The 24,764-nt window shown below is 43.9% G+C and overlaps 1 protein-coding gene and 1 long non-coding RNA gene across 2 annotated transcripts; one reads left to right on the top strand and one right to left on the bottom strand.

Moving 5' to 3' along the window:
* Nucleotides 1-1,757: 1,757 nt before the first annotated feature.
* Nucleotides 1,758-4,329, top strand: LOC146251950 (uncharacterized). The gene is made up of 3 exons (XR_014732152.1): nt 1,758-1,794; nt 2,024-2,063; nt 4,306-4,329. It is a non-coding gene; the product is annotated as an uncharacterized LOC146251950 (long non-coding RNA).
* Nucleotides 4,330-4,498: 169 nt separating this feature from the next.
* LOC146251949 (nucleolar protein 4-like) lies at nt 4,499-22,594 on the bottom strand. The gene is made up of 11 exons (XM_084681122.1): nt 22,250-22,594; nt 14,859-15,014; nt 13,620-13,731; nt 13,014-13,123; nt 10,707-10,845; nt 9,751-10,040; nt 9,390-9,575; nt 8,759-8,947; nt 8,421-8,540; nt 8,085-8,274; nt 4,499-7,979 (listed from the first exon to the last, which is right to left on the bottom strand). The coding sequence occupies exons 1-11, from the start codon at nt 22,589-22,591 to the stop codon at nt 7,762-7,764; spliced, it is 2,052 nt and encodes a 683-aa protein (XP_084537248.1). The 5' UTR covers nt 22,592-22,594; the 3' UTR covers nt 4,499-7,761.
* Between the last annotated feature and the right edge of the window lie 2,170 nt (nt 22,595-24,764).

Raw genomic sequence — 24,764 nt, 5'->3', positions numbered from 1 at the left:
CAGATATCATCAGTTAAATATTCACTTTTTGTAGTATTTATTAATTTAACTAGAAAACCCCTGAATAATTACTTAAATACTTCAATTATAATATAAAATATAATAATTACATAGTTATTTTAAGTTTCAAGTTAGCTCTTCAGTAGACTGATTATTACTGTAAAGGGAATCAACAGACGTGGTGACCTCATCTCATAACCTTTATGTTCCACCAATGAAACAAGTCGGTCACTAGCTCTGTGATATTCTCCTCCAGATATATGCTGATTAACACCCCTACGCAATCAGCATGTGTCCGTTCGCACTCGTTCTGAAGTGAGCAGTTTGAAACAGACAATGTGACAAGTTGCATATTGATGCACCTCAATCCACACCCATAGAACACTCAAAACTGTATTAAGGGTATTACAAACATAACAGCTTTTTGACATTTTTAGCAACAACTGTACAATTTATTTGATTTTATATATCCAATACGAGTTCCTTCATTTCACTCCACATGCTACAAAAGTTCTTCAGAACCATAGCTATTCCATACTCAAGTGAATCTTCTAGGTATAGCCTTATGTCAGTAGTTTGACAGTAAAATGAGTTTGACAACATCAAATATTCCCTTCCTTTATTACTCTATGTCCATATCTAATACAAGATCCTTTAGATGTACACTGTCGGGTTCATCCATATTAGTGTTGATGATTGCATTGTCTATTTCATAACATGTTGGCAAGGAAGTGATGAACAAGCTAAAGGGAATTAATCTGGGGACAGTATGATTAGACACTGGTAATTACAAAGGACCAGAGCTGACATTGAGTATAGCTTACATACATAACCTGAAAATGGGTCAACCACCTGTGGACAACAGACTATAGTCCTTCCCTGAGTCAGAGTCCTGTTGTACCAGCACAAAACACGATTTACACAACCAGACACACAGGTACCAGAACAGCTCCAATCTTTTGTCATGTTAGGTCCTAACATGCAGATATAGGGGTGAAAAAGGTCTTAGGGAGAGAAGGTCATATGCACCTTGCCAAGCAAGAGAATTATTGTTGGTCAGAGCAACCCAGTGTTGTTAGCTGCTCTCTCACAGAGGAACAGGTGCAGGTGGAATAGAGTGCCCTGCCTTATTGTTTGGAGTCCTCACTAAGGGAATAGAATTATAAGAGCATGTCTCAGAGTAAATCATTTGGCATACTCAATACTGTCTGCTATTGTATGACAAGGTTGTGAGTAATGTGACACACATAACAACATGTTTTGCATGCAATCATTGCTCTCACATGCGCAACACACCTTGGTATCATGTGTGGTACACATACTTTGTTAAAATATCTCAATATACAAAAAATCTGAAAGTACTCAAGTAGAATATACCAGGTGCCTTTTGTTAGATATTTATTATAACATGACAACATTTTTGACAAGCACCTGAATAGCAGAGGGCTTAGTCATCCATAACCTTGAAACCCAAACACTCACCCCTCTTACTCTCATCTCTTACTTTCAGGTCATCTTACCCTCAAACACTCAACCTCTCTCCCCTCGTGTTCACTGCCCCTCCCCCACAACCTCCCTGCTATTTCTGACATTGCATGCGTGAGACTCTGGTGTCTATAAATGTTCTGCTTTCTAAATATATCACACCTAGTCAGTCCACATAATGTGGGAATATCCCTACTCTGCTCTACCGTGTGTGCTCCTGGACCAGGTTCAGTTTCTTCCTAGACTTAATAAAGGTCATCCTGTTTGTTTAAGGTTTAGAGATCACAGGGAAAGACAAGCAGATGAAAGGTGAGATTGTTAATGTATAATAGGGCCAATGCAGAGTGAGGAATTGATGAGACTGTTTTATGTCCTGGTTTACTTCCTCCTAATTAGGAAACATTAAGTGACCAGGCAGTTCTCAGATGTGTTGAAATACCATCACTTGATCTGGTGAAATACATTTGTCCTCAAATGTTATGTACAGAGTGTACCAACATGTTCTAATCTGATGTTGTATTTGCTATCCTGGCATTAGGGGACATCAAAGTAGGTGAGAGTTCACCTGGAGATATGAGGTGAGAGTTCTGGAAGGTTGGTTGCCAGTTGAAATCTGATTTTTAATCTACCGAGAACCAGACCTCACTGGCAACCTGAGTTGATAGGGTGTGATCCTTTTTTGGTCCTAGGGTTTCTTGTATGTAAAATAGTGGGAGTATTTCTGGATGCTGGATGATCTTTGAGCCAAGAGATAAAAGGGGAATCTAGGGCATATGAAAGCAGCAGCCTGAGTCAGTGGTAGTCTATGAAAGAAGTCTGACCTGTTAAATCTACTTATGAATTGAGTCTTGACATTTTCACAAGAAAACGAGTCCTTTAGACATGGGGGAGGGCCTTCACATTGCAAGGGATATTCCAGTTACTGCGTTAGTAAGTGTGGTCATTTGGCAATAGGCATTAGAAGAAGGAACCCAATTTTGGAGGCTCACCCAGTTGACAAGTTGCCAAAGGTGTCACATTCGCTCTGTTTGCCAGGGTGAATGTGCATGTCCACCCAGGAGTTATTTTTGATCCTTGCATGAGGAAAGAAAGTGACGAGTGAGTTGAATGAGTGCACTTGGCTAATGGAGAATGACATCAAACAACACACATCTTCACATCTCCTCTGTCTGTCCTCTACATTGATTGTCCCTGAATTTATTCTGGGCTGGTCACCGTTAGGACCCATGTCATGATGACCCGCCAGTCCAGAAAACTCTGGTTCCCTCCAGAGCTTTACATGAGACATTACAGTTTAATAAGAAGCACATAATCCTCTTTTGAATTAAGGTTTTTCACATTGGTTTTCTATGTATGGTTAGAAAAGTCACATAAAACACATCCAACCTAATAGAGAGAGAAACCTGGTATGATCATGGTGGACCATGAACATGCTTTCCCTCTCAGAGTAAGAGTAGGCACACATAATATTTCAAGAGAGGGGTTCCAATTGCTAAATAAACATACAGTTGGGTGTAGTGGATAATTAATAGGACAGAGGTAATACTGTTTTGAATATGATTCAGAAGAACACTCAGTTCTCCTAATGTAAAGAATGCACTTCAACAAACCAAGTGAATATTAATGTTAAACATAAGTCCAAGTTGCACTAAAATAATTAAAAAACGTTCTTATTTAGAAAGTAAAGGAAAACATATATTGGCTATGTATTTATGCAGTTCGTGGTTTTTCTGTAAGGTAATTAATACTCAGTTCTTCTGTTATTTCCAGATTTTAAAAATATGATTAACCCTTATTTACAAAGTCATGCTGTCACCCGATTAAGGTCAATGTTATTCAAATGACCCACTTGCTAATACAGAGAAGATATGAGTCTAGAGCAGCAATAGTCAGGGTCAGTTTTGTCTCATGTGCCAATCTTACCAGTAGACAGTAAACCATGAAGATAATGCAAGGGTTATGGATCTTCAATACCCTCTAGTGGTCAATTTGTTTAACTGCATTCAAACTCAGTTTTGCAGCATCCTTGTGGATGTCGTTTTTTCATTACATAAAAAAAATACAATGAACAAAGTTTCAGTTTGATAGCTCATCGCACTGTTTTATTCATTTACTGACATCTCAGAAGAAGAAGAGAGCTCTGCAATGCTGCTGTTGGTAAACCAATATGTGTTTTTTTTTTTACCATAGAGTTGACGCAACACTGAAAAAGCGCTATTTTCAACAAACACAAGTCCCTCTTTAGTGATATGTAAGAGGCAGAGAATCCCACCTGGGTGGTTTTGCATGAAACTAATGAAACAGGTCTGCCTTGTCTTTTCTTTTTTAGTTGTTTCACATATATTAATAAATATCCATACCTATAAACACTTTTCAAAAAATCAAAATATTCAGTCACATGTACTGGAAAAGAGCTCCACTTTTAAATCACACTGATAAATGTACAAAACAATGATAAACATCTCGTATAAATGTAATGATATTAGGTAGAGACTTAAGAGTCACACCGGTGGCGATCAATGGATCAAAAATAAACTCAGAGATTCAGTGTTTCCTGAGGTTCATGTGTTCCCCTCGAAGGCCAGGAGAGGGGAATGGCTTTTACATCACTGAGGAGATGTGACGACATGTCAAAGGGCACCTCACAAAGATTGTTGTCCAATAATAACCAGTATTGGAACCAGGACGAGGCCAGGGAATTTTTCTGGCAATTATAGAAGTCTGTTATAATGTAGCTGGATGCAACTGAACTCTGTATGCCTTTGATTGTGCACTTTGAGGTGTCATGAATCTCCCTCTCACTCCAGATTCTCTTTTCAGATGCTCTCAGCCATTACCAGAGGCCACCCACACCTGGTTCTTGAGCCCCACTCTGACGAGGTGGACTTGTGACTGGACCACAAGTCAAAGTGGCCACATCTGCATTTGATGCAATGCTAAAAAAAGATAAAAACATCTGAGCAAATGGGGGTTAGGGTGAGAGAATAACTTGGACAAAAAAAGCAAAAAAGAACATTGTTTTTAAAAACTGTACATGTAAACATCACACTTCACTGAGTCATAAAACCAGAGGGAAAAAACACAAAGCTTCACATTGTTACACAGTACAACCTCCTGCACAGAGCTACAGTCTCTGGTTAGTACAGGAGAGGTAACAAACAAAAGAATATAAATAACAATAGAAGTACAGAGCACCACTAAATCATAAGTTAAAACAGGCAAGGGCTGAAATCACTTCGATTTTTTAAAACAGTGCTGTACCCACAGATAAATTAAAGGTTCAAAATGTTTCTTTTATAACCCTTTGTACAGTTATACATATATCTGACCACTTTAGCAATCCACAAGCTACCAGGGCATTTTTAATCAAACATCTATACATTACATTGTCCAGTCATTACAGAGAAAAGTCCCACTGGCCATTGGAAATAAACATGTTTACAAATGGTTGTCTTTGATTAGTCACAGCAACTTTAGCACACACCTAAAATATATATCTCATTGTAGACCTATTGGACTAAATGTCCAAAGTTCCTCTTTTGGAGACACAATGCAAATGGTTGTTTGAAATATTCTTTCAATAAACATTTGACTGGACGGATTAGGTCAACACTATGTTATCACACAGTAACAACAGATGAAGTGTGAGGGAGCATCCTGATATGGATATTGGTATGGCTACTTTAGGGAAGGTAGACAGGGAGCAAGTGGAGGACACCAGGAAGACATTAAAGAGTATAGGAACAGAGCCCCAAGCACAGCTATCAACTTGATTGATATACCCTGTGGGATATGGAACAAAGTCTATCCAGCTCAACATAACATGTTTAAATGTGTTAAAAGGATTTAGCCTACAAAATTTAAAATAACAGTTTGCTAGCCAGAATAGTCCTGCTAATCAGTCGTTTCTGAACAATTCATGGACAGAAAGTCCACTGGTCCACTTGTGTGCTGTGCCAAATATAATAGAACTTCACCAGCTGTTTACTACTCATTGACTAGGTGGCTCGATAACTGAAGCATATCCCCCATGGTATTCTGTAACTGTATCTTAAACATTCCAGGAGTGAGTATCACTTTAAAATCAAACCAGACTGCTTGTCATCAACAGAAAAGTAAGACAGACGAAAATCAAAAGTGAAAGATAAAGCTACAGCTCTATATGCTCCTATGGAGTCCAGGACGTGCTGCTTGTTATAGAGAAACTGTTGTTATTATTGTTACCTTAGCCCTGAGCTGTAAAGTGCTTCCAAACTTGCAATAGATTTAATATTTGAAATAGAATGAAGTCCAATCATGTCAGGGTGACAGTAAAAGGACAGCTTATTCTTCATCATAGACTGAACTATCCTGGAAAATATCTACACAAGTGTATGAATACATTTATGTTACACATACTACTGATAATGAGACAAAACAATCTAAGTATGTCTCTGGGTTCTGAATTTTCTAACAAATCTGGAAGGTGAGGACCAGCTTGACGGCTTGGAAAACCATCTTGGTTTGGAATGTTTTAGGCTCATAGAGTAATTATGCTGTCACTGTGTCAATGTTGTACGAAGTGCTTGAAAGGGCTACTGCAAATACAAATACAAATACTACACAACAAATAATAAGACAAAAGTTTAAAAAAAACAAATGACGACATGTGACTTTTCAGTGCTGGGTTGTGCTCTATTGACGTTGTGTTGAAGACAGCGTGCTGTAGCTCAGTCTGGGCTAGTCTGACAACCCCACGTACCGGACTCCCCATGGCAGAGAACTGTGAGAGTAAACTGGGACACATGTTCTCACACGTTTTCAAGATTGTCTTTTGCTTCTTTTTTTTTCTTCTTCTTTTTACCATTTCAAACTGTGTGTTTCATACCATGATTTCTTTCAATGAGACATGCAGAGAGGGAGAACAGGGAGGGGGTTGAAGGAGGGTGAAGGGATATGGTGGGGGTTCTTTCCCTTAAGCTGGCAACCAGCCAGCAATTTAAACCTAATAACCTGACCAAAATTAATGGATATCGATGGTGACTGAAAATATATATAGGCTGTGACTGACAAAAGAAAAACAAAATGTAATTTTGTAACAGAAAGTTACCTGTCACAATTAAGTTTAAACCTCAGGTCACATCTGGTTCCTTGTTTTACTCAGATCAGTATGATTGGTCCCAATCAATGAAAGTGCCTCAGTTATGAGGTTAGAGATAAAGAGCAGCGTTCACAACAAACAACAACAACAGTTTTCAGCTACAGTGCTATAAAGAAGTGTTCTACTAATTTGACAGCCTGAGGAGGTAGTTATGAAAGCATACACTCCTTCAGCAAAGTCTTTCAATAAGGTTTAAGCCATTTTGGGTGTGAGGACAGTTATTTGGCCAGGTAAGCTCACCATAACTGATTATCTTTCATATTGCACCATCTTCCTCACTATTTCCAGTAGAATATGGCCACTATTTGCATACACAAGCTTCTCATTATCTGGCCCCTACAAGTGTGAAATCAACACAGCAATTTAAAACAAACAATTTGGAACTGGAACAACAACACACAAAAAACTTTAAGATTTGTAGTCTTCAGCTATGCTGGCCTAAAGCCTCCGACTCAAGAAACAGTCAAATAAACTAAGAGAGGTATTAAGACAGGACAGATGGACAGAGCATATCAACATCTAACTTTCAGTCTGTTTCACCATCCATCTTTAACTCTGTGCTTGTGCATAAGTATTTCAGCGAGTCCTAGCTGTTGAGGTTAGCAGGTCAATGGCAGGTGGTCACATCGGTAGCAGCAGTTCCTTGACCATCATGAGAGCAACTTTATGGTGTGATCCTAACACCCAATGTAAAAGTAAAATAACAAGAAATTGTTCTTTTTGTCACTAATTAATTGTCCCATTAGAAATATCTACATATACTGTATGAAGAAAGGTGTGAAGGAGTGTGAATGAAGAGAACAGTTAGGGAGAAGAAGAGAGTCATGAGGATGGCACAAGTTAACAGGATACTAAGAGTATGGTGAAGTAAATGTGCACAGTAAATGATTAATTCTGCTACTATGATGTTCCAGACCTATGCAATACAAACACACACATTTGTACTCTTGTACCTTATTTATCGTCCAGTTGTGCGCTGCAATTTCACTCTGGAACGTGTGTGTTTGGATCTCTGCATGATTAAGAGTCTGCCCGAATGCGTGTGGTGTTGAGATACAGGAGGACAGGCTGGGAGAAGGTCTGGCCCCATTGGGCCTGGTTGGGCCTGGTTGGGCCTAGTCCTGCTCAGCTTAAACTCAGTTCTGCTGGAGGATCAGGTTCTCCAGCTCATCTGCTGAGCGGAGTAGGAAGGCTGCAGACTCCCTGTAGCCCGCGATCAGCTGTCGCACAGCAGTCACCTCCGGGAGGCTTAGCTGAGCTGAGGCTCCGCCCCCACCTCCACCCTGACCATGACTGTTGGCGCTGGAGGAAGAGGAGTTAGGAGCTGCAGATTTCATACTGAGATCAGTGGGACCTGGAACGAAAACGGATAAAAAAAGTAATTATCACTGAAGGATGATCCTTAGGAAGTACCCCTGATGCGTGTATAAATAAGTCTGTGATGCTCAAAGCAGCTCACCATTGGTCTGCGTTGAACCAGTGGTCTGCTGGTTGCTGTTAACTGTCCCATAACCACGGAAACTATAGTTGAGGCCTCCGTTGGTGTAGAGCTGGTCCTGGGAGTATGCTGAGGCTGCGAGGGCGAAGCCTGAGTGGGCCACAGAGGCCGGGTCCCTGGGACTGGACTTGTCAGCAGTAGCAGACTCCTCCTGCAGGGGATGAACAGCATAATGACCTGCTCATAATGTTGGCTTCAACCCCAGCAACTGGTCGAAAGCAGGCAAAGTCGCACTGTAGACTATAAAACAAAACACCACCAGTGAATCTTTTGACAGAAGTCTGCTGGCACACTCACAGGGGCTTGGTAGGTATCTAGTCGCATCCTCTTGGCAGCGTTGCGTGTTTCACTCTCACAGGCAGCAGCCAGGATGTTTTCAGCCATGGCCGAGGTGAGGTGGGGAGGCGTGGGTCGAGTCTGGAAACATCCACAGACAATTACAGAACGTACAAAATTCTAAAACGCTTTAGTGGTTTTAGAGTTTTTATCTTTATTTGTGTCAACCTCTAAAAATGAACATTCCATATTAATTGCAATCTACTACTTCAAGCCTTCAAGTGCCTCAAATAAGAGGGCGTGCGGGGTTACAGAGAGGCTCGGTAGGTAGGGCCAGGACAGAGACTGGGCCTGCCTACCTCAAAACCACCCTTCTTCATGCGGCGGCAGGACTTGAGGTAGGTACGGATGCGCTTGCGAGAGCGCTCCTGGAACTCTGGGAACTGGCGGCTGCAGGACTCGATGATGGCCTGGATCTTCTCCTTGGGTTGTTTGGAGATGGGGACCATGCGGTCCAGGTTCTCATCCACAAACAAACGCACAAACATCTGACAGGGGGCAGAGGAGGGAGAGTGGGAGGGGGATAGGGGGATGGAGTGGGAGGGCAGGTGGAAAGCAGAGAAAAGGATAATTGATGTAGAGCATGTGGGGGGGGGGGGGGTGGATGTTTTGAGAGGGCGGCGTATAAAGCCGAGAAGGGGTGGATGGATGGAGTATAAAGCGTGGGAGATGGAGGAGAGGGTAAGCCAGAGGGGGGAGGAGTAAAAATGGAGAGCAAAGAATTAAAGAGAATTAAGAGGGATATGGTTGTATTGGGCAAGGAACAATTAAATAATACCGAAAATAATTAAATAATACTTTATCTCATCATTCTGACTCTAAAATTCTATACTTAATAAGTCAATAAGAATTGTACTCAGTCCTAAAGTAGTTGTAGAGTAGTAGCTGTACTCACTTCCCTAAAGTAGGGAAGATTTAGAAGGGACTCACATTGAAAGCTTTCAGCCTTTCAGGGTCCATGCCTTCGGCATCAGTTATCTTATCACTGTCATCGTGATCGTCATGGTCATCATCGTCATCATCGATGATCTGTGCACGGCCCGCAGTAAGGTCCTCTGCGCTCATGCTCAGTTCAGTCTTTACAGAGTCGTAGCTTCCTGAGCTGTACTGTGGAGACTGTACACACAGAGACACAAACGATTCATAACACAGCTACACAGCGGTGTTCCACGGCACTGAGATCAACTGACATGTGAATGGACTGTCTTCAACGCTATTCTTGTAAGCTACAGTATGATATTTACAACAGCCATCAAAATAGCGGTCAGTGCAAAACAGGGTCCTTCTTTACCTTGTTACCGTAGTCCTGTTTGACAGGGTACTTCCTGTTGGGATCGGCAGGGTAGGGCGTCAGAGGAGGGCTCCCCGAGGGCGGCAGTCGGTCGCTCAGGTTGACCGGCTGCTGGTCCTCTGAGGAGGATGAGGAGGTGGTGCTGAAGTCCAAGGGTGCGCTTACCCCGTTCTCCCTCACCTCCCCGTAGGGCACCGCACCATCTGGGGGGTTCCCAGCCACAGCCAATGCCTCTGGTGAAGTCAGAGCCGGCAGCCCATTGGCACTACCACTCTCCGAGGAGTCGTCATCTGTCAACCAGAGAGAGGGGGGGTCGAGAGGTTGTCTATGTGTTTGTATTGTCCTCGCTATATCCTCTATGGAGATCTATGTATCTATAGCTTGGGGTAGGGGGGATGGGTGTTCATAGTATTTGTTGTTCTGTGTGTTTATGTGTACAGGAAGTGAGTATTGGGGTCAACTGTCATAGTGAATGTAGGTTCAGGGGGAAGCAGGGGGTCATCTAATGGGGTTGAACAGGGGGAGTGATAGGGAAATGAGAGGGTCTGGAGGGGGAAGGGACAGGGAGAAAGGTCCCTGGTAGTGGTGGTGTCCCACATGAAAAGCGGATTTGGTTGGATTAGTTAAAAAAGAATGAGGCAAGCTGTTTCCTTCTGGCCATGAATCTATGTTCATCTCAAACCCACAGTGTTGAGACCCAATGAGAGGCAAGGGACTGTAAATATGAATAACTTAATAATGATATACTGCATACGGCTGTATATCAACTCATCAACAAAGTGAGGTATAACCTAATGCCCAGTTCTAAGGCAAGGTTAAACTAGATTGGAGAGATGTCTATCCTACACAACACAGACATACACAAAAGCTAGAAATCACAAAGAGCACAGTACAGACATGGACAATGGGATTGAGTGTGGTGTGAACACAGGTACAGAGCACAGGGCCAGTCTCACCCTCCTCCTCCTTGAGTGTGCTCCTCGGGCTGGGGAGCCGCTCTGATTTGGGAGGACTGAGCTCAGGTACTGGGGGCTCCGCTGACACCCACGTAGGCTCAGCCATGTCCATGTCCTCACTGCTCACCGAACTGTCATCCTGGGGGAGGACAAACAGAGAGTGTGAGGAGGGAGAAAGGGGGGGGGGGCACTGGATTTCCTTGGAAAAGCAATGGAGAGCAGACGGCCCAGCGGAGGGAGGTCGCTCAGACTCACCAGACACAGACAAGCCTCCCCTAACCAACTTCTGATACAAATTATCCAAGGTTTTGTTATTTTGAACTGAATACCGTTCACTACATTTTGAAATGGATTGCTTTCTTGAGCTTGTCCGTTGTAAACACTTTGTCAGTTGTACACACTCAAACAGAGCCGATCTGAGCTCACTCCCCAAACCAGGCAGTGGAGGAGCAGAATTGAGTGGAAAGGGGAAAACCTCCCTGTTAAATAATGTGTGTCTTGAAGCCCTGCTATTTTTAACTGGGGATAGTAGAAACCCTCAAACGTGCTCACTGTAGCAGAACACGAACACAAGGGGACCCGAGGGTCAGGGTAGGCTTGAGGAGAGGACGCACACGCACACACACACACCCAAATATGCTAAACACACATTTCTGGGGTTCACTTTGTACATGTACACTAACACCTCTGCTATCAGTAAACAAACTGTGTGCGTGTATGTGGCTAAAACAATTAAAACACAGACACAGGTTCTACAAATGCTACAATACAACACATATAGTGCACACACGGCACTATATGCCTACACACAATACTGCATATCTAAAATCCTTTCTGACACAACCTCTGAGTGTAGTTGTTATAATTTAAACATTGAGTCAAGGACCAAACGTCATGGTTAAGTAACTTCTTGTCACATGCATGACCTAACATGTACTACTCATGTAGGGTTAGCCTACCCATGGTACTTCCAAAGCTCTGACCAAACACATGCATGACATGGGTCATGGGTGTGTGGCAAGACAACAGATCCATCCACATACACAGCCCCACATCTGTACACTAACAGGACTATCCTCCCGAGGACATGCACCCCTCTGAAGAGGACTAAGACACTTGGTGATGGCTCTATTAGGTAGCAAGTGATGCATGGTGTAATAAACGGAGGGGGAGGGAGGAGAGACAGGGTTGGAGAGGAGTGAGAAAGGAAAGAAAGAGTGAGACGGAGACGCTTTGCTAGGGTTTGTAAACTAATAAGGTATGTTTTTACTTCCACATTGTAAGTAATTTAATTCCAAAGCTCTGGATGAAACTGTATCTCGCACAACGACACAGTGAATCAACGGATTTAAATTTTAGCTACTCGTAAAGACGTTGACATAACACACAACATGTGTTGAGATAACACATCTTAATAGTGGGGCGATAATAAATAACCCACATCGGCTTTACCCAGCAAGGTCTCCACGCGCGAGATGTGAAAAGTGATTGCGAGACTACCAGATTGCTGTAAACATACGCTCGATACCAAATGGGGCGGCAGAGGTCAATTACAAGTCTTCCCCAATAACACTAATCAGTAAATGGCATAAGGTAAAAAAATTGAAAAATAAAATAAAGATCTGTCATCACGAGGCTGTCAACACATTCCGGAATCAGCAGGGTGTTAAATGTATCTGGTCTTCCAATTGTGAAATTATTTAGCCTAGCTTATTTCTCAAACCAAAAAACATGACCTTCATAATAAAGTAGGGTTAAAACACGTTGCATCTAACTTACCTAAAGGGCAGTACCCAAGCCTACTCTTCCGCCCTATAATAATTTTAAAAAAAGGTCTCTGCCTTAATACTCTGGACAGCCCGGTAATTTCACTCACAGCGCGAGAGCGTATCTGCCAGTGCAGTAGCTTAGAATGAGGCGGAGCTTTGCCTCTGATGTCACGTGCACAGGCCCATGCATGCCACCAATGCAACCAAATATTTTTCAAATGGTTAATGCTGCTCCTTTCCTTTGTCTCTGTTAAATAATTGTTTTCATTTGTTGTACAGAAGACCAATGCATCTTTATACACATGTAGAGGCTCGTTAACATTGCTATACCTTCCTGAATCTTGAATGGAAGGGAAACATTTTCTTCCCATCAATATCAATTGGACACTCTTCTTCACAGATACTGTACATGATTAATTTTCAGTGTACAATTGCATCCCCCTCTCTTAAATGTAGGTACAATCCCATGCATGAACCCATATCCCAACACACAAACACACAAAAACACACACAAACAAACACACACACAAACACTTACCCTTTCATTGGCAGTCATGCACTGTAGTTTCATCTGTTTAAGGTAGGTGGCAGTAAGGGGCATGTTGTAGTCAATGAGGTCTGGGACAAGCGAGGTTGGTCGATCATTTTCTGCAGACCATAGAAAGAGGACTTATCACCAACATCACATATGGTATCATATGTTTTTTTGCATCTCTTCCCAATTATAAACCACAGTCAATAATTAGCTTAAAGGTCTGACCATGCAGTCAAATTTCCTTTCTACTCAAATGAAACAATGATCATGGGAAATGTCTGCATTCTATAACATGGTCACTAGAGGGACTCTAAGATCATTTTTGGAGCAGCCCATTCTGTCCTGACAGTTTCAAAGCAATTTGTTACAACATCATGGTGCTTAATGATGGGCTCTAATCTGAACTGGACTCAACCCTTCTAAGCCACTAGAAATGTATAAATAAAACTAAAACACATAAGACACCTTTATTGTACAGATTTGCCATTGAGTTGTGTGTAAGTCTGATCATCACTTACCATCAAAATTCCAAAAATGTCATAAATACAGCCCTCTGATTAGCCAGGACATGAATTAATAAATAATTATAGAGGCTTAGGGGGGGCTCACCTTTGAACTCGGCAGTGCTGGGGTTGATGTGCATCCTCTTCTGACACTCTCCACAACTCATTAGGAAGCGTGTCACCGCCTCCCTGGGCAGGAAGGCGTAAGTCTCTGCTATCTGCACCAGGGAAGAGAGGCAGGCACACAGACAAGGTCAGGACAGTGAAGACGGGGCTTTAACCAAGATACCAACATTAACTTGGTTTTTAATTAAATCCAAACGCTATATAGTGGGTATTTTCCCTTCTTTCCCCTTGATACTTCTGTACTGTGCACCTCAGGCGGAGGACATGTGTGCTCATTTGCTCAGTCTGTGATTGTGTGTTATCTAAGCATGGCACAGAGAGACATCCTGTCTCTACACTCTCTCTTCTGTCTGCGGATGGCCTGATTCCACCCTTTATCTTTCACCAGTTCTGTTTTGATTATCTGAACAAAACTGGTGCCAATTTTCCTGCTCTCCTCTCCTCCTCTCCCAGGTGCAGCTGACTCATATATACTCCTGTTTCTCTCTGTAGTGGAGATATATGGCTCCCTTCTCTGTTTACATCTGCCTGTGTGCCCCCCTGGCACTTCCCTACTAAATGCGACCTTCGCGTGACCATGGGGAGGCAGCAGGGGTGCCTGGCTCCCCCCTTCCCCCTCTCCCTCCCTGCCCCTCCAGGCAGCGGAGAGGGAAAGGCCACCCAGAGGAGTCTACACTTCCCAGAAGGCCACAGTGACAGTTCCATATTATATCCTGCCCCATTGGCGCTGCCTTCACTAAAGGGTAGGAGCTATGAGACATGACAGGACCCCTCCACTGGGCAGGGGCACGAGGAGGAGGAAGGGATCAGGCTGCTCTGGTCCCCAGGGGTGTGTTAGAGCCATTCTCACCCCCACAAACCCCGCCTCACAAGACAGACACCCACCCCTCCTAAACCCCTCCTGTTTCCCCAACACCCCCCCCCCCCCCCCGGCTGCAGACAAGGGACCTCACTTTGTCTCGTGTCACTGGGAGAGAGTGCAGAACCTCACTGTACGCTCAATACAACTGGCCTTGACTAACGACAAGACAAAACACCTCATCTGGAAATACGTATATGAGTGTATATGCTTTCGTCTCCTCTTGACAACGGTAAATAGTTGCCATGGTAACTGACGCCAGGAATAAAAAGTTTATCTTAGAAACAACATGTATCACTGCCAAACAGAACAAATGGTTACAGAACCGCTGCTGTGGAATGTGTTAGGTGACCATCTTACCGCTTTGTAGGTCTTCTTCTGGCCAGCATGTTTAGGTGCCCTGCCAGGGTCAGCACCCATCTCCACATGCATGGCATATATGATGTCAAAGAAATCCTCCACCACCGCCACCCGCTTCAGGGAGGAGCTGTCCTGGGCCGAGCCCCCGTCTGAACACTGAAACACAGAGAAGCTCGAATTAGTCTCTTGCCTGGGGCTTTCAGACTTAATGTGCACAGTGAAAAAATCTAAGAAATACAAAATATGTGTGGAAAACAGTTCCAAATGTGATCATCACACTCACATAGCACATACTCGACCAACATGACCAACAATACAAGCAAGATTACTGTGGTGGGCAGGTCCATCCTCTATCTCGATGGTTAAACACACACAGGTGCTGTTACTTAGTTAGAGGGGTAGAAATGGCTGGGGCTAAGGTGGGATGGGCACCAACTAATCTCTGCAGGGTTTAAAAATAACACCACCTCTACAGTTCGGTACCAACAGCCCCTCCTATCACCACCGTCAGCAACTACCCTGTTCCCGTAACGCTGACCCCGTCACCATAGAAACTGCCACCGATCTCTCTTGGGCAGGTGTGCAGGGCAGAAGGTCATGTGACACACCATGGAACTGGAATTGCTACGACAACGGCCTCATCCCATAAGAACACATGGGGCTTTCTTTCATTTGTTCACCTGCGCATTTTCTTTCGTCTTTTCTCTCTGTCTCTTTCTCTCACTCTCCATTTTCCCTTCCCCTATCACCATTTCCTCTCATCAGCTTAGTTTTCCCTTTATTCCTGTATTCAGTTCTCTTACTGACCCTCTTGCTGTGGTAATTTTTATAATTCATTGTTTATTGTAGAAATGTACAATTTATTTAGTGGTTACTACTGGTTCATGTAGTTCAGACCCAGATAAAATAATAATAATAAATTAAAAAAACATCACCTGCATTACTCTATACGTATAAATATACAAATCCTTTATTCTGGTAGTGAGTGAGGCCTTATTCTGAGGATGTTGAAGTGGCTGTTCTTCCTTATTGGAGCAGGAGGAAGATCTAGAGTTCAGAAAGTTATCCCTGAGCATCCCAGTGGAATCTTACTCTCTTCCTCTTCTCTGGTATTTCTGTCCTGTCAATGCAATCTGACATTTCTGTTTCCCTTCCTCCTCCCCCAACTGTGTCCCTCTCCTCCTCCCTACCTCTGCCCCGTACGCCCCCCCCCCCTTCCTCCTTGCTCCTGCTCTCCCAAGTGCGAGGTAATGATCGTTGCCATGGCAACTAAAACCAGCTCACGGAGCGGGTTTGTTTTAATCCGGCCCTCTCTAGCCCCTCTCCCCGTCAGCATGTTCTAAATGTAATGGTAATAATGAAATAATAGCAATCCTCCACCTCATCAACATCGCCCTAATCTGCCCTCCATGTTTTCACTCCTGTATGACAGCACCATTACCGTTTGGGACAATAGTGTGAGGTCCATTCACACTGGATTTAAATAATCTCATCCGACAAGAGACCCAGACCTCGGTATCCATTCTGAAATGGATACGATAGATTTTATGCCACATTATATCTCTCCAATATTCAGAGCTACAGTAGTGTGTATTCACGGTTGATGTTATCATCACCATTATTTCCCCCACCTGAACAGGTGCAAACCAACACACCTGGCCATCAAAGATATGTTTCAGGTGTGGATCTGTTGGATCGGTGGGCCCTGCACTGGGATTCTGTCACAACCTCAGCAGAGCAAGATTCCTGTTGTTCTTAAGTTGTCCTTGTTTCAGGAAGTCCTGGATGTCCCACACAGAGTAAGGGGAGACTTGGTCCCCTCTTCACGCGTGTATGACCAAATCGGTGTGTCTCGTTCTGGTGTTCCACATGTGTGTTTAAATGCTCTCCATGTTTACTTGGTATAGCACACACACCGTGGAGACGAAGAATCTCAAAGGAGAACAGCTGTTGAATAGGTCTGTAGATATTTGGTCTCATCAGCATCTCAACGTTTTACAGAAGGAAACAGAAATGTCAGCATCCCTAATCACCATCACCACATAAACCTATCAACACAAAACTCACAACACCCCCCCATCCCATCCCTTTTCCTTCTCTCCATCCTCCTAATCCCGTAGGACTTTGCTCTCCCCAGCCACAGCACACCACCCCCATTCCCTCTTCTCGCTCTCTATCTCTCTCTCTTTCCCTGTCCCGCTCCAAACAGCTCTGTTGCTAGGAGACTGGAGGGGTTGAATCAGCTGCCCCCACCGCCCCTGGCAGTCACACACTCTAGCCGAGAGTCGCTGAGGGGAGAGCCGAGCAGTCCTGCACACAGTCAGGCCAGAGTGGGGGGTTGGGGGAGGGGGGGGGGCAGCTGGGTCACACAGACAGGGATGGAAGAGAGAGGGACAGAAGACAGGAGACCTAGAACGTAGAAACACAACAAAATGAAAATAGTATAAAATTACGCCCAATGGAAAAAGGACACTGCAGCAATAAGAATGTCATTATAGCCTCAACACAACATAGCAGAGTGTGAATATATATGCAAGGCCTCTATTGTATCAAATGAACATTAAATAAACAGAAGAATAACCTGTCCCTGGTGACATGAATGTTTGCTTTTGCAAGATGGTTGTAGCTGTTCCTGTGGCTGTATGGGAGGCAGAGAGGTCTGCTGCTTGCTCCCAGGACATAGGGGTGGGGGTGACTGAGGGTGGGGGTGAACAGGGGTGGGGTGGGGGGGGGTTGTGTCAACAGAGCTCCTACTGTAGCTCCGATTATCTCATTGCAGATGTGACAACAGGTCACCTTTTAAAGCCCCATCTCCCCCCTGTAAACCCATCAGCAGGGTAATGGAAGTATAAATGGGGGAGCCTGTGTGTGTGTGTGTGTGTCTGTGTGTGTGTGTGTCTGTGTGTGTGTGTGTCTGTGTGTGTGTGTCTAGGCTCCTTGGAGAGTGCTGATCTTAGGGACTGGGACAGTCTAATAAGGTTCAAAGAAAGAGAGAGCATTATCTCTATCCCTCTTGTTTTCATTCTCACCCTGTGTCATCCCTGCTTCCCTTCCTTTCTTTTTTTCTCCATCTTTCTCCTCCCTCAGTTCATAAAGTCCCTTCATTAAATCCACATTAGGGATACCACACTCCCCCCTCCTCTACTGTCCCTTCTCTCTCTGCCTCCCTCAATCTGCGTCTCTCTCTTTTTCTGTCTCTCCCCCATGATGATCATGCCATGCTAGAACATGTGACATCCCCAATACCTGACGCAGGCCCCTGTCACAGCCTGTCCTATGCTGTCCAGACTGAACAGAGCACCAATGTCTCAACATTACCTGTAAAGAGGACACTCATAGCCGTCCCACTGGAATCTTACATTCTCCTTTTTTGTCATATTCTGGTTGTTACCCCATACTATTACAGTGGCCTAGTTTGATAAACGCTGGTAGAGCAAATGTGTAAAAAATGACAGTAGCAGTGAGGTATTAAGATTAGCTCTGTCGTAAGATTGTGTGTGTGTGTATCTGGAGCAGAGCTCAGACTCTCTCCCACACAGGGGGGAGGCCCCCAGGCCAGTTAAAAATGGTGTTAATTTCTCCTCCTATGGGAGCAAAGAACTATCTCTCCATGGCAACAGAGGGTGCTGAGGGGAGGAAAAACAGAGCAGTGTGATCCACGACCCCCTCTTTGTATGGACACACACAATACATGTACACAACCTAGACTGTCCTCAAATTTCGGAATTGTCTTCCAAAATCTCAAAACACACATTTTCAAACAGGCTTGTCTCCAACAATTATCCCGTGTCTAGTGTTGTATCGTCTTATTCAAGAGGCCTCATTCACAAAAAGAGGTGAGGTGTTCCTTTGTCTGCATGTGTGTGTGCGTTTCATGTGCGCTTGTGTATGCTGATTTGAAACATCTGCATCACAAGGTAGGCCTTTACCATTAACAAATGGTAAAAACATGAGGATCAATTCTTGCGAATCCAGAGGTGGGTCATGCATGTGTGGAGAAGGGAGGTTGAACGGTGGGTTTGGGTTTAGTGTATTCCCCCACGTGCAGCCATATATATATAAGGTAGAGAGAATGAAAGAGGAGGAACAAAACAGCGGATTATGCTGGAAATGTGCCATGCAAAATATTAGCATCAATGCAAATGTTGAATGAAAGGAGAGCTATTATTTTAACTCTATGCCCCCTCCACCAAGGGGTAGCTCTCAGGGGATTTGTGGACTAATTGATCAGATAGTAATGATAATGTTCTCTTATGATCTCAAGGTGATGCAAAAATATAGCCTAATAATATTTCTACATTTATGAAAAATATCTGAGAGTGATTTTAACCCCAGCACATAAGTAGTCCCATGACAAACATTTTTCTATTTTCTTGTGAGTGTGTGTGTGTGTGTGTGTGTGTGCATGTGTGTGCGTGTGCGTATGAAAGGGCCACCGAAACCGATTGTAAGAGACGGATGGAGATATTTACAGGTTTCTGTTGGCATGGCAACAAAAAGCGACCGCTCTCATCCGTTAAAATGTTTCTGTGCCATGTTCAGAGCAAGAAGGGGAAGAGGCACAGAACATTCCTCTTTGAAAATAAAAGACTGTGTTGGCCGAGGAGGCCTGCTGGCTGCAAGAAACACTGTATATACTATATGTGGATGGTGGGTTTCTGTAGGATTTCTGTAAATCAGGCTTAATAGATAATAACAACCATAGAACTGACAAAGTGGGACAATATGGCTGACGAAAACATCCAGCGGTTCAGTATGTGTGACTGCACCGAATGTGGATGTGGTGTATGGTTACGAGTGGCATGCATGTCTCTCTCCACAGTTCTGTATCCCTCCTCCTTTCTCTTTTCTAATCAGGACATAATGAGAGCTAAACGAGGTTGCATCCCCACACTGCGGCCGGCTGCATTCTCTAAGCACTGGATTTCCAGAACAAGGCTCTCAGAGATCCAGAAAAAGAGGGCGAGACGAGAGAGACTATGGAATACTGTAAAGGGAGAGACAGAGAGAGAGAGAGCAAGTCCAGACAATCTCAGAACTGTCTTAAATGAAGTCTACACTAGGCCTGTACAAAACTCTTCAAACCCCCTCAGAGTCTGTATCTCTCTCCTTTATCTCCAGGACACACTGGGACTGCCTTGTGTGGCCCTCAGTGAAGAAACCTCCTCTGTCTGCCCCTCACCCAGCATCCCTCCCTGCCCCCATCCTGACGTCCCCAGTGTTAGCCCCCCCTGCCTGCCCTCACACGGAAACTTGGCACACCCCAGGAGCAGCTGCAGCAGGGCCTCCGATGCACACGCTCAGGAGACACGCCCCCGCCCTGCAGCCGTGCGAGGGGAGCTTTGTGTGTTCCTGTGTGTATTACAACCAACTGAATACACACACAGTATTTGACACACTTTTGTAGCATCTCATTACACCTCATCTTCTCAGATTCTTTCTTTGACATCATACTGGCCCGCCCCTTTGTGCTGGAATTACCAGCTAGTGTTTGTTTTTCTTGTTTTGTTCATTGTCTAATTTTACTTACGTGGGGGGTTAGCCAGAGGAAAGTTACCCACTACAATAATCACTGTGTTTTACCTGTCAGAAAGCATTGCCCCGCTTTTAACAGGTAAGGCATTTTGCACTTTAGCGGAGATGTGCCTTGTCCATGAATCTTGGCTGTGCCCTGCAAGTAATGAAAGATTGATCATGTTGGAAAGTAAGGCATTTAAGAGTTCATAATGGTGTGACAAAATGCCAATGGGTGGCAATATATTTATGGTCTTCCAGTTTATACATATATTATTGCAAATGATCTGTTGCCTGCCGAATCAATCTACAACAAAAACAGAGACACTCTGCACCTGCCAAGACACCACCTGCTCCTGTCAAGTGGCACTGGGCTGAAATGAAACATAATCCTGAGTAGGTGAATTAAACACCATTTAACCCACATTCAACCTGTGTCATGGACACAGACGCACTATACCTGAGCAGTAGTAGAATCACATCAAACATCCCATACCTCATCAGGCCACATTTCTGAGTTTGTTAACATTGCTCGCTGATCTTTGTGGTCCTTAAATTCTTTCCCAACAATGTTGGCGAATTCCCTAAGGTGTTATTTATGATAGTGCAGTCAGTGTAGTTTTGATTTGGGGCATTTTATTCCTCAGTTTATGTAAACCTGTGATAGAGAATAGAAAATGTACAATAAATGTGTTCAATAATATACTCTAGTCACGTGTTGAAATAATGACAAATCCAAATAAACTGTTAGCTTGAAATGTGTAGATAACTTTAGTTGAAAGAGAACGCCGCTGTTAGTCGCTGGGCTGGGCGCTACTCTTTGTTCCTGCGAAAGCCCCTGTGTTGAGATCTAAACGCTTGCTACAGTCCTCGTGTCAAACCTAATACCTTTTAGATGTATTTATTTTTATTGTGGTGCATATAGAAATGATCAATTGTCAGTGTGGTCAGCTGCACTGGCAAGGTGGGGTGGGGGCTAATAAAAAGATATGCAGCAAGCGAACAGGTTACCAGAGCAACGGGTGCCTGTGGGCCAATGCGCACATATCCTGCTCAGGACAATGCAAACTGTGGCATCAGTCCGGATTGTAACACATCTTTACTTAAATTAAGTACAAATAGCTTCCGTCAATGATGACATTTTCATTGGTTTTAAATAATAAACAACTGAGCGTCACATCGAGATCTAGAGAATTAGATCATTTATCAAAGCTTTCGAGATGCCCTGGGCTGGGTACCCCAGTGCGCGAGCATTGCCCATGGGACATCGTTTGCAGTGTTGAAGCCTACTTTTCTATATTCTACAGCTACAGGTGAAATAAAATAACCATCTTCCAAAGCACTAGTCCACAAATCTTAAAATAATGCCATCATCCGAGTGCCACGCCATGCACCCGTATACACTTCAAATTGGGTATGCCAATGGCCCTCGTGCGCGCGCGCCGAGTCGCCCAGACGGGCGCACGCACACAATTGTCCTACGTGTCAGGATACTAACCAGGCAGGTTTATCATCATTTTGTCAAGAGACCACTGGTCTATGGCTCGTGCGCGTTATTATGCCATTGACAGGACAAACTGTACCTCGCAAAGCCATTACAGCATGATACCTGTATGTTAGCGACTGCGATTGCCTCTAGGAACCGGCGTTGCTATGGCAGCTAGCGATGAGAGTGCTGTGTTCAGAGTCGTGCAACAAACTAAACCTTTCTCTGAAAAGGTGAGGGTGATCATTAAAACGATTAAAGTTGCAATTTTAATCCAGATGGTGTGTCTTATCATAGGCTATTAAAAGCCGGTTTATTGACTGGACGTTTCACTTAGTCTACACACACACACAAACACGCACACAAATATAGGATATAGACTGCACTTTACCGTTGACTTGACCGGGACGTAAAGCACTGGCTTCACTGATGCTCCTTTCTTGTTGTGCTCCCCCAAAATGTTGGTCCCGACCTGAAACCCCTTTGACTTAACCCAAAATTTAAATTTGGCGTTTATGTGACTATTGTCGACATACATGCCGTCCGTCTCCTCATTTTGCAGTAGTGTCTGCATGATTTTGTTGTATTTTCGCCGGGTGACGGTCTTTGTTTTACCCGAGTCCCCATAAGTCCGGAGACACCAGTCCTGAAATTCGCTAAACATCTCAGCCTCCAACACGACAGGACTTCTGCTCCTTTTCGGTAGATCCATGCATGCTTTTTTTGTTGCCATAGCGTTCGCGTTCGGAACGTTATATTTTTAAAATAGTAAAAAATAGCTAAGATGTGGCTTTTGATTTCCTTGTCCCCTACCTCTGTCCCGCTTCGAGGAGTCTTTCTTCGCGACGTTGGGATAGCTTTCTCCCTTTCGTTATTATCTGGAAAAATGCTCATGAAACTGATTCGGGCAGCCGCACACCTGTTTGAAGAGACGCTTAGCCTCCTGTCCCGAACCGCAACGGCAAAATGTCACTTGCTCACATCATCCGCTGAGGAACTGTCTGAGGAGAGGGGGTTGTCCTATAAAGCGGGTATCTCCCACCTGTGCGTAAACGGTCTTCTGACTAAAGGATATGAAGAAAAAACCCACAGCGGTCGCTTAACAACAAAGAACACAGACAAAGCATGGAAACAGCGTTGTAAAAGGTTTCTATCGACCTACTTTCTGAACATTTGGGTCGTGTCTGATCAATCTTCGCTAAAGAAAACCAAAGATAAGGTTATCATCACATTATCTGTTGCATTTAAGTTGAGAATAGCCTACGTATGCTAGTGTAATCAGTCACGCGCCACCTGGGATTGTTTCCCTGCTTCACACCTGTTTGAATGGGACCTGCACGTAGCGTAGCCTAGCCTACACCACTGGCTCCACTGGCCCATCCCGAATCTATTTTAACGTGATCACATATCACACTGTTTAAATTATTATCAAATAAAGTGGTGGCGGGTATATTTTCGGTTTCAATTCAGGTGTTACGAACATTGCACTGCAATGATTGCACTGTCGCGGGGCAACTGAGAGAAAATGTCCGGAATAGGCAGACAACCTTATTCTAAAGGAGGGAGCTGTTTTTATGTGCATACATGTGCATACAAGAGACCACGGCGTCACAAATGACTATTTGTCTGGCGTAGCCTAGGCTATATCTTATTGCGTAATGAAACTTTATTGTAAGATAAAGCAAAATTGTTCCTTTTCCCTACACAAAATAAACTCTGCTGAAAACACCAAATTATTGCCTAAATCTATAGAATTAATGTCAGCCAATACACCTCCTGAAACTAACCTTTTGAACTCACAGGCATGGGTAATCATTTAAAGACTTGCATATTACTATCTATATAGGTTACTGATAAGCACCAAAATACTTGTCTCAGGGTCTTTGAGACAAGTATTATTTTTTTCTTACCTTTCTTACATAGGCTACACCTGGTTATGTTTTGGCATGCAGCTAAGTGTCCTGTAGGCTGTATGTGTTGAATGCATGTGTGTATTAGTGAGTCTCCCTGTCTGTTATGTTGTAGGACCATGCTGGGACTGCTGGTGGTGACTGCTGCTGTTGCCATGACAGCAGAGCAGCAGTGGCTCTGGCTGTGCAGAGGGTGAGTGGGATGCCCCATCCTCCTCTCCATCCTGACTCAGACAACGGAATTCTGGACAATAGCCCCACCCCTCTTCACTTCCTCCTCACATGGAATAATGAACACCTCCGACAATCAATATGTCTCAAATAAAGTGTGTGTGTGAGTATGTGTGCATTGCTGTCTGATTGTCTGACATTGTATGTTTGAGTGACCAAGTCCAAGACAGATATTGCTTTTGGTTTCATCATTTGGTCTTATCTTGGTACCTCTGATGGGACTGCCCTGCATTAGTGATAAGCCAGTATAGGTTACCAAGCCCACATTACTGTGTAAGTCCTATTGCTTGAGGGTTAGGCTAATTTGAACCTCCAATGAATTTAGTCAGTGTGTGTATGTGTGTTCACTGTATTCATGCACATTCTCTAAATGCAGCAATTCAAACATAGCGTCAGGCTTTATGAAGCCCTTTACAGGAGTGCAACATGAATACTGCCGTGCTGACCTGTAACCTGGGTCTGCCTGCCACCAGCACACATCTCTACCATCAGACAGGGTTCAGCTGGCAGACCAGGAGGGGGTCATGCCTCCTCCCTCTTAATGAGGCAATAGTGCTGTAATTAAGTTCCCTTCCCCCACTGAGATGATTCCCTACACCAGGGTGGACAACTCCCATTCTAGAGGACTGCAGAGTGTGGAGCCCAATACTAACCTTCCAGGTGAACATTTTAAATAGATTTCTCTTGTTACCAATTTGTTCTTACCAAACGTGTTTCTTACACAAGATTTATACCGATGATATAATGCTGAAAACATTGCATTAC

This window comes from Hypomesus nipponensis, chromosome 18 (genome assembly GCF_054491055.1).
Source record: "Hypomesus nipponensis isolate SF chromosome 18, ASM5449105v1, whole genome shotgun sequence".
Taxonomy (NCBI): Eukaryota; Metazoa; Chordata; class Actinopteri; order Osmeriformes; family Osmeridae; genus Hypomesus; species Hypomesus nipponensis.
This window is presented reverse-complemented; position numbering and strand designations above follow the sequence as displayed.

Coding starts and splice junctions, on each gene's coding strand:
- LOC146251949 (XM_084681122.1), bottom strand. CDS start 22,591: ATGGCAACAAAAAAAGCATGCATGGATCTACCGAAAAGGAGCAGAAGT. Junction 9,576..9,750: donor AACAGGACTACGGTAACAAG/GTAAAGAAGGAC, acceptor CTGTGTGTACAG/TCTCCACAGTACAGCTCAGG. Junction 8,275..8,420: donor TAGATACCTACCAAGCCCCT/GTGAGTGTGCCA, acceptor CATCCCCTGCAG/GAGGAGTCTGCTACTGCTGA.